At 41.4% G+C, this 10,964-nt stretch overlaps 1 protein-coding gene across 1 annotated transcript; it reads right to left on the bottom strand.

Annotated features, from left to right (window-relative positions):
• Positions 1 to 633: 633 nt before the first annotated feature.
• Positions 634 to 9,798, bottom strand: LOC124113006 (uncharacterized protein ZK643.6-like). Its single transcript, XM_046473228.2, has 9 exons — positions 9,676 to 9,798; positions 7,395 to 7,511; positions 6,428 to 6,565; positions 5,668 to 5,799; positions 4,473 to 4,496; positions 3,889 to 4,006; positions 2,504 to 2,595; positions 1,338 to 1,452; positions 634 to 802 (listed from the first exon to the last, which is right to left on the bottom strand). Exons 1-9 carry the CDS (start codon positions 9,719 to 9,721, stop codon positions 676 to 678), a joined length of 909 nt encoding a protein of 302 aa, XP_046329184.2. The 5' UTR covers positions 9,722 to 9,798; the 3' UTR covers positions 634 to 675.
• Positions 9,799 to 10,964: the final 1,166 nt, after the last annotated feature.

Raw genomic sequence — 10,964 nt, 5'->3', positions numbered from 1 at the left:
CTGCCCGTCCGTAATCATTTCGTTTCCGGAGCACAGCTCGAAACACTATTTTTCACAATAACTGCCTGATATATCAAACAGATCCTGAAGTGGTGCCTTTTGCTATTTGCGGATTTTGAGGATTTTTATTTTTTCTCGATTTCAATGGAAATAATTTTGACTTAGTCACAAAAAGGTGGTGGATTTCGTTTCTGGAGCACAACTCAAAAACCGTAAATATCTTTCAACATAACTTGGCAAATATATCAAACAGATCCTGAAGTGATGCATTTTGCTATTTGCAGAGTTTTTTGCAATTTCCATGGAAACAATTTGGACTTGGTCTCAAATGGGGGTGGTGGATAGCTCAATAACTACTCTTTTATACAGACAGACAGATTAAATAGACATTCTCTCATCAAGTCGGACTTAAAGCGAAAATCAGATATGTTCTTTCAATTTGTGGGGCCAGGGAGATCTTTATATTCTGATGACTTGATCTGAACTCAACCTTTTTGAATTTTGTTCTTTTTTCACCATCTTCATATTTTAACCATGAAAATATGTTAAACAACCATGCTAGACTCAGTTTAGAATAACAAATATAGCAGTACACCCAACCGAACCCACCAAAAGGACAAGACGAACATTGTATTGAGTACAGTATTTTAATCATTTCAGGTGAAATATGATAGTTTATTCTGGCACATAGCCAGCAGGATAGTTGATCTTGACATTGGCGGGACAGTTGGGGGTGGGGCAGCACTTCCCGGGGGCGGGGTTGTCCAAGTGGCAGCTTGGCAGCAGGTTCCAGTTCACACACCTGGGGAGAAATATAAACATTGTCAGCTCGGATGTAACATGCTTGTGAATTATCATTTTAGCTTAGATTGTTTTGTCATTTAGTTCAATGTCTGCACCAGGTGTATTGCTTTCAGAAATGATTAATATCATATGAGTATGATCCGATCCAGGGCTGGGATCGGTAACTCGGGTACTTGGATCGGGTGGTTCCTGAGTAGTACCCACAGGATTCCCCGGATGCATAACATAACATATTGTTTAATTACAATAACAGTTAAAGTCGCTTATGTTTGCACTTTCTTCTGACTATGCTCACATTCTTTCTGACGTTTATACATTTAAGTAAAGATAAAACTACAGTGTATGCGTTTTATATGTGTATCTTTTAGTTTTTGCCAGGGCTCCGGTAAAACCATTTCCAATCGGACATGTACCCAACTCTTGAGACCTACAGTGGGTACCCGGGTAGATAGGTTGGACTCGTCCCAGCCCTACTGAGGTCATACATGTTCAGGATCTCTGTCATGGATGACTCTGACAGTCAGTGGGTTCACCTGGATTTGCACTGGTAGTGTCCGGTCTTCCCATCAGTGCAGGTGCAGCGGTAGTCGCAGCCGTCGACCCAAGTCTGACCCTGTTGGTAGGACTGACCCTTGTACACACACACATCTGAAAACATGCGTGGAGACATTTTAGTTTAGCTGGCAAGAAACTATAGAGTGGAGTTTTGCTGGAATTCATTTATCTCCTATATTGTACTTCATGACACACGATGTAGACATGAGGCTTTACAACAAATATTTCCCTCTCTGAGATCTGTTGCAATATACCATCAATATAATGTAATTTTAATGCTATTTTTTGAAGAACCCAACTAAACACTCTTGTCATTGTTGGCTTACAATCCAAACCTGGAAAAATATATAGGCGATCCATCTTTTAAAAGTCAATATATGATTATACTCTTATTCAAAATTATATGTGATAAAAAATATGTTTTTACAATTGAAAGACAAACTATGAATGAGTGGTACATATAAGTAAAAGAAGGTATTAGTTTAAAATTTAAATTCTGCCTCAATCAATGAAATGACATGAGTTGGGCACCTATTGTTTGAAATTGTACATATAAGTTAAGTAAGAATTATTTATAAAATTTGAATTTTGTCAAAACAATTAAAGATGTGACAGTTGTGCACATACGGACAGGGGTAGGGACCCCAGACTCGCGTTGTTTGTCTGCACAGACCCCCGAGTCACGTTGTTTATCTGCGCAGACCCGAGACTCAAATTGTTTTTCTGCACAGACCCCCTACTCACGTTGTTTGTCTGCACAGACCACAGACTCAAATTGTTTGTCTGCACAGACCCCCTACTCAAATTGTTTTTCTGCACAGACCCCATACTCACGTTGTTTGTGTGCACAGACCACAGACTCAAATTGTTTGTCTGCACAGACCACAGACTCAAATTGTTTTTCTGCACAGACCCCCTACTCAAATTGTTTTTCTGCACAGACCCCCTACTCACGTTGTTTGTGTGCACAGACCACAGACTCAAATTGTTTGTCTGCACAGACCCCCTACTCAAATTGTTTTTCTGCACAGACCCCCTACTCACGTTGTTTGTGTGCACAGACCACAGACTCAAATTGTTTGTCTGCACAGACCCCAGACACACGTTTGTCTGCACAGACAAAGGAAGGACTCCCTGTACTTACTACTGAGGCTAGGGCAGTCAGGTTTAGCACAACAGGCTCCTGGTTGCTTCACCATCTGACATCCAGCTGGGAGATTCTTGTAGTTGGGGCACCTGGAGCAGAGTAGTGTCACATATATTCTCTACTTACATATTGGGGTATATCAATTTTTATTTACTGACCAATAACGAGTTCCTGTGCATGCTAGGGGATGCTTCAGATTGTAACATTCAAATACAGTGAAACTTCGTAAATCTGGACCCAGCTTTCCTGACAATGACTGTTGTGAAGATTTACATATATACACAGGTCATTACGCTGTACCATGCATCAGGGTTTTGTATTCTGGGGGTCACAATGTTTTCTACTGAAATGAGAACAATTGCGGGAATAATTGTCTAGTTTTACTTTGTTGAAAATGTTTTGAAATGGGCCGTTCTCTGTTAGATTAAGCCGTTATAGCTTTTTTCAATCAGATCCCATCTTCCCGAGGCAAGAGAGTTAACTGACTTTAAAAGTCCAGTTTGGACTTTAAAAGTCAGTTAACTCCCTTGCCTCGGGAAGATGCATGCATCCTGGAGAGTCCGACAGACGTGTAGCCTCTGTAATCTCTTGTATGTCAATGCACTTACTGTCTTACTCTATGACCTATGGTTTGTTTGTTATTGTTCAACGCAACACTCAGCAATATTCCAGCTATGTGATAGCGATCTGGACAATCCAGTGATTGACATCACGAGCATCGATCCACACAATTGGGATACGATGACATGCATCAACCAAGTCAGCGAGCCTGACCTCCCGATAGCGTTCGTCGCCTTTTACGACAAGCATGGGTTACTGAAGACCTATTCTAACCCGGATCTTCACGAATACCATGCCCTATGGTGTTCCTGGGCGATTAGATCCCAGGCACCCAAAATCCACTAATGGGAGACCCGTGGTTACAGTGTGTGACGTCATCGTGCCCAGACAGCGCTAGTGTATGGGTTACCTTGTCCGATTTTCCGTTTCTTTTTCAGGCTAGCTGACTTGCTGACTGTGGCCTTTAACAACCCCCTCACTCACTCACTCACTCATATGCACGCCGGGGATGCCTGACCCAGGTTCATTTAGACTGACACTTAGTCCCAGAAATGTTATCTTATTTAAAAATATATATCTACAAAATAAATAATAATCAAATTGAGCTTAGAACAGTCCTTAATTTCAGGAGCTGAGGCAATCTAGACTTGCCAAATACTTCTCGACTGGAGTTGGACTCCTTTTTAATTTATTCTCCAGGGTCTGGGAGACGGTCTAAGGTTCATTGATAACCTATGGTTTAGGAACTCATCTGGTCCACATTGGTGCTTGGTACTAATTCATAAGTACTGGATAAACGTTGGGTCAGTATTGATACTTACACAGACTGGCAGAGGTATTTTCCAATCTGAGCACTGACACAAGTACAGTTTTTGTCACAGCCATCTGCCCAAGAGTCGCCTTCGTTGTATGTTTTGCCCTTGAAGACGCACACTTGAGCTTTTGAAAGTAAGAGAAGGTTCACTCAATACATCATGCACTTATTCATATTTACACTTACAATAACTAAACATGTTATATATTAAACTTATTGTAATGGGCACCAAAGTAACATTCACTTTTAAAGCGTTGTTTAATGTAAACTGCCCAGCAAAAGAAAGTACACACCCATATTCTATGGTGGCTACAAATGAAACAAACACGAAATGGTTTTCGATGGTGATGTATTTAATACGGGTATCATAGTTGTGTTATTGGTCTTCAGTGTTCAGCGAGAGTTTTCAGCCTACTGACGTTTTGAAAATGTTTATAATTGTTTGGTCTAATCAAAATTTGCCCTGCAGTTTATGTTAAGTAATAATCATACAATTATAATGACATTTTCGGAACAAGAAGGAACGTCTTGAAGGAGCATGACATGTGAGTTGATATGATACAGAAATTCCATAAAATCCTGACTACTTACTTGATCCTGTGATGGCACCATTTGCTGTTGGAAAAATAATAATTGCTATTTAATTTTATTAAATTTATACCTATCAGTAAGTGATTGCCTCTTATGTACTGACCGTTTAGTCAATATTTATCACAATGTTTTTCAGACCATTTTCACCGAGGCTGTCTCCGTGGTCTAGTGGTAGAGCGGAAGGTTCGGGGTTCGATCCCAGGCCGCGTCATACCAAAAGACGTTAAAAGATGGTACTTGTTGTTACCCTGTCTGGCGTTCGGCATTAAGGGGCTAAAACAAGGACTGGTCGGCTCGGAGTCAGAATACTGTGTCTGAGTGGGGTATTCATGTTAAACTGCGGGATGGTATCTCATTTGGCTTGCACAATATATCTGCATCAGTCCGGACTTGTACAAGCAGCCACACACACACACACACACACACACACACACACACACACGTGCATGCACGTGGCCATGTAAGTGCAATAATCTTGAACGCGATGTTAAACCCAATTTTTTTACCTCACCACTTTCACCGACGGTGATCAAGTCATGGTGATATTTGATTGCAGTTTAAAAAAGGGAGGAAGCTGGCGTGGTAGCTAAGCAGAATATATGACTGCTGGCATAGCCACGTGGGGGGTTAAAATGGGTTCCAACCAACCTAAGCTGGTCATGTAAAGAGGCGACTTAATGGATCTAATAATCGGACTTGGTTGATTGCGTGTCATCGTACCCCGACGGCATGGGTCGTTGCTCTTAATAGCTATCACTAATTGGTCTAGTCGAGACGACCGCCTCCGTGGTCTAGTGGTAGAGCGTCCGCCCAGAGAGCGGAAGGTCCGGGGTTCGATCCCCGGCCGCGTCATACCAAAAGACGTTAAAAGATGGTACTTGTTGTTACCCTGTCTGGCGCTCGGCATTAAAGGGCTCAAACAAGGACTGGTCGGCTCGGAGCCAGTATACTGTGTCTGAGTGGGGTATTCATGTTAAACTGCGGCATGGTATCTCAGTGAGCTGGCACTATAAATCGGCATCAGTCCGGACTTGTACAAACAGCCACACAAACACACACACGTACATGAACGTCGCTATATAAGTGCAATAATCTTGGAAGCGACGTTAAACCCCATTTCACCTCACCTCTAGTCGAGACTCTATTATTAAGAGGCTCCTGGCATATATGTGTCAACAACAAACAAGTAACATACGGCATAAATTGCAGTACTGTGGACAGTTTTCCTTGGCCCAGTCCGAATACTGGCCACCACAGACCGTCTTCCCGTAGGCCGGACAATTGTTCAGCTTGTCAGCACAGCTCCCGCCCAGAGCGCTGGTAGTTTCTGGAATAAGAGGTTGCCATGCTAGACGTCAGAGTGTCGTTCTAATAATATCGATACTACCATAACAAACATATATGTTATACCATCCTCGATTAGCCAGTGTATTCGATTTACATTTTATGGTAAGTACAATATACTGGATAATCGAGGGTGCTGTATTTGTTACTCATGGAACACGTCGTTTCCAGAAATGTAATATTTTCCTGAAACATGTCACAGTGGCTGACATTTGTTTTGTTTTCTTGTTCCCCGTTGTATGCCGTTTCCATGGATGCAATGAAATAACTTATACGATAGAACCGGATTCTGTTCTATATATGGTGTTTTCTAGTTGTCTGACATATTATTATCATCATTATCATCATCATCATTATAATTATTATTATTATATGTATATCGCCACCGTCATCACAATAGGTATCAACATACAATGTACTTATATCATCTTTTCATAATTATTATTAACGTAGTTAATAAGCGATTGCGTAGCTTATATTTAACTCGTCACGCCAAAGGTCCGGGTTCGATTCCCCACATTGGTACAATGTGTGACGTCAGAATGTTGCTAAAAGCGGTGCTGCTATACATACATTGTTAGCGATTGATTTCGAATCATAATAATACTTACGACAAAGGTCACAAGTTTTTTGACAGTTGATCTGGGCGAACTCAACATAGGTAGAACACAGGTCACCTCCAAGGTCGGCACAATTTGGCAGCTTGTCCACACATTGTTGTGAAGAGGGACTTGTTTGTGAACTTCCCGCTGGTGAAATATAAGCACCGAGTGGCAACGATTAGTAAGAAGATCTGACCAGAGTGCACAATCGGTGATTTCAAAATCAAAACAAACTGTGATTATATACATTTTTTGATAACCGAAAACTGTTAATAATTATGAGATGGGGGTCTGTAATCTGGAATGCAACACAATAAAATAATCTGATTGTATATAAAACTCTTTTTTCTTTTTTTTAAATCTTCAGAAACCCTATCGTCAGCCTTAGAAAACTGTACAGCCTAAATCTTCAAAGAATATGACACCCGTGAAAATCCGGGTTAGAATTGGTCTTCAGCAACCCATGCTTGTCGTAAGAGGCGACTAACGGGATCGGGTGGTCAGGCTCGCTGACTTGGTTTGATGCATGTCATCGTATCCCAATTGCGTGTATCGATGCTCATGATATGAATCATTGGATTGTCTGGTCTAGACTCGATTTTTTTACAGAACGCTGTCATATATGGAAATGTTAAACAACAAACAAACGATTAAAACAATCTGCACAAAACATCAAACCATATTTAATCGCTTGATTGATGGTCGCTGTGATACTAGAACTCGGCAAGTTACCGCAATGAAACAAATATGTACCTAATGTGCTACCCCCTCCCCTCCCTACCCTTCGCCACCGGTGCGTAACGAAACTATGGCGCTCATGCATATGCATCGGGGTCAATCGTCGGATCGAGGTATTTGTTCCCGTGTTTACCACTGGGATGACAGGATCACCCAAGTAACGGTAGTATCCAGTGAGGCTGTTGTTTCGTTTGCAGCTGACCAGAGAAGAGCACAGTGGCGCTATCTGTATACTCACCACAGAATCCGCAACAGTTGGCCTGCGCCCACTGCGTGTATGTTGAACAAACGTCTTTCCCATAGCTCACACAGTTCTGGATCTTGTCTGTACATGTCTGGCGCTTCACGATCAAACCTGATACCCAAATAATAATAATAATAATGATAATAATAATGATGATGATGATGATGATGATGATGATGATGATGATGATCATCATCATCATCATAATGGTGAGGTTGATGATTACTAATGTCCATTTATAAGGCGCCACTCAATTCATCAAGTGAACGTTTACGAAATAATTACTCCGGTCACTGGATCACAGTGCGCACACATTTAATTATCAGTCACTTTACAATATCATCCTATCGGGTACCCATTCACTGCTGAACTGAAGAACATTTCGTTTGAGGAGACACCACATGTAGGCCGTGTTTCAGTGTGGGGCAGCACCCTCCAATACATTCCAAGGAGCCATGTTGCCGAGTAGAACGGTCACCCATCTCAGTGCCGTCACACATACACACAACACGATACACACCAAACCGAACCAAACCAAACAAATAATTGTAATTTTCTCAAAATAACGAAGACACGAAAGGAGATTTTTTTCAATAAGCCGCTTTCTGGAGATTGATTGGAAGGCTGGGATAGCCACGAACAAGGGAACGGTCATCTTCCCGAAGCAAGAGAGTAAATTGACTTTAAAAGTCCATTGGAAACTGGACTTTTATAGTCAGTTAACTCACTTGCCTCGGGAAGATGGGGAACGGTTTGCTGTGATCTTTTTCTTAACCATTACTGCCCTCACTAATTTTCCTTCAGGCGAAAATAGATTAAATTTAATGTTTTAATCCTTTCATTAAGAACATAGATGCTTGACTGAATCGTGTATACCTCTGCAGGCAACGGTTGATATGGAAGTAATTATGTTCCTTCTGAGATCGGTAAACATTTATTCATCATCCAATACTGTTTTCAACATTAACGTGTATTTATTGTTGGAGATAATTTTCTTAGGATTTCCCCTCGTGTCTTGAGGGGCGGTGGGAAGCCTAGCAGTTAAAGCGTTCGCTCGTCACGACCAAGACCGAGTTAGAATCCCCAATTTAATCCCCAATCCAGAATTTAAACATGTTTCAATAAAGTGCATATTTTAGGCAATAAGTCAAATAAGGATAAGATAAGTATAATATATTTTGAAATAAGATGTGCAAATCAGATACACAGGCACTTGCCTAACACATGGAGCACCAGGACTTACAACGAACTTGGTACGATAGCATCCCATGCTTGTCGTAAGAGGAGACTAACGGGATCGGGTGGTCAGGCTCGCTGACTTTGCTGATGCATGTCATCGTATCCCAATTGCGTAGGTCGATGCTCATGATGTCAATCACTGAATTGTCTGGTCCAGACTTGATTATTTACAAACCGCCGTCATATAGCTCGAATATTGTTGCGGCGTTAAACAACAAACAAACAGACAAACTAACTAACCATTAACCATGATAAATCTAGAAACCAGTAAAAAGCTGAACATGAGAAGCCAACAGGTTCCCAAGACAAAGCCACATCTAGTTCGGCTAGAATAGATTGTGAGCTGGTAACCAACCGAGGAATACATTTCGTCAGCATTTAAAAGACCTGTCACTCGCCCAAAATTAAAAAGAATAAACAAAACGAACAGGCATTAATACGTGTTAGAATGAATGAAGACATGTTAGTGTTAGACATTCAGAAAAGCATGTCAGCTCGGTGTGAGAGGAAAACCTTTCGTAGCGTAGTCGGAGATCAACGGATCCTGGAATGCTTAAGGGACGCAATTCTGCACATGGAATTTATACGAACGGCTCCCCTTGCCTCCAATTTTGTGTTAGCCGAAATTACAAAATAAATAATATATGAAAACACATAATCCTTATGTAAGCGTTTGGTTTCAAATTCAATTGAGCTTTAACAAATATGTATTGAGTGAGTGACTGAGTGAGTTGGGTTAAACGCCGCTTTTAACAGTATTCCAGTTATATCACGGCGTGTCAGCTTGATGTGGGAGGGAAGCCCGAAGTGATGCAGGTCTCAGACGTTCACCACTTCGGTTAAACCCACGAGCACGGGAATGGTGCTGACAAACCTAGAAACATAATCGGGTTGAACGGGATTCGAACTCACAATCATAGGTTTCTGGCGTTCCTAAGGGACGCAACTCTGCACAGCGAATCTTGGCGCCTTAGACGACTGGGTCACCTGTGCCCCCCAAATATGTATTGAAGAGATTACATGTACGTGTACTTACCCGATACCGAGGCTAATAAAGACAGGAGTATAACAAGTTTCGTCATGGTGAATTGTATGAGATGACTTGTATGTTGCAGTGGACGAGAGATGCTCTGCTTCGGGTTATATAGCGATGCTCCACCTACCACAGTTATAACGAAGAGATTAGTTACAGTCCTTGACAAGTGACCCCCGCCCATGTTGTACGCTCACCCCCGTTGTTTGCGCGGAACTACCCCCACCAAACTGTGATTCACACACTGATAATCACCCCCAGAACTTGTTTGAAACAACGTCATTAGAGAAATGGAAAACTTACAAGTCTGGGAAGGAAAACAGGGTACAGTAGATAGGGATTAACTGTCTGTTGATGCGGTCCACCTTGTCAAATAAATATGTGGACTTCGAATCATGTTTATTTCGGATCCCAATTTGGGATAAAAAATGTACCGAAAACAGCATTCCTTCTAATTTTGGACTTTCTTTATCTTTTACGTGAGAAAGAGTAACCAGATAGTCTAAATAAGGCCATTTTCTACATGTCTCGTCACAAATAAAACATTCCAGAAATGCATGGACTTTTAATTAATTTTTGTAAAATATCAGCTGAGAAATGTTGAGGATGAACTTAACTTGGTTCCTAAATGGCATTGGGTATTTCTGTGTTAAAACAGTAACTGGCATATTTGAATTTAATTATTCAGTAGTATTTTTCGTGATGTTATGCTTTGCATTGAAATGTCCTTTCACTTTGGAATCGTCAAAGTGAGCTTACGTCATGCATGGGTTTGCGTCCGCCTATAATCAAATATCACTGTTTTGAGCACGTGCGTGTTTGGTTTATTGCAGTGAACAGTAATTCAGGTAGGGGCAGACCGTTTGATAATTGGATGGGGTGGTGTGGGGTGGTGGCCAAGCCGTAGCCAGCTCCGCCAGTGGAGCCCTTCGTCTGCAAATCTCCAAATACACTAATTCGTGGAATATACTACAATACTTATTCGAAGCTCTACCTTTCTTTAAAATGGGTGACCGAAAAATATAGATCGGTGATATGTTGTACATGTACCATATCCTCAATCGACGCAGTTTAAAACCGAGCAATAATGTTTTTCATGGGACTGAGGGAGTATGACCAAATAAGGCAGTCAGCGGGGATATAGGTTGGCTCCCACCCACAGTACGTCAATGGGAAAGTGTGACCAAGCTCGACAAACATCTCAGTCAAATTCCACGAGACAGTGACAAGGAAAGTGTTCAGCTGGACTAATCCAAAGGCAGAAGTTAACAAAAGAAATTGTAACTTCAGAA

The sequence above is a fragment of the Haliotis rufescens genome, unplaced genomic scaffold (genome assembly GCF_023055435.1).
Source record: "Haliotis rufescens isolate VD_foot unplaced genomic scaffold, xgHalRufe1.0.p SCAF_19, whole genome shotgun sequence".
NCBI classification, from domain to species: domain Eukaryota; kingdom Metazoa; phylum Mollusca; class Gastropoda; order Lepetellida; family Haliotidae; genus Haliotis; species Haliotis rufescens.
This window is presented reverse-complemented; position numbering and strand designations above follow the sequence as displayed.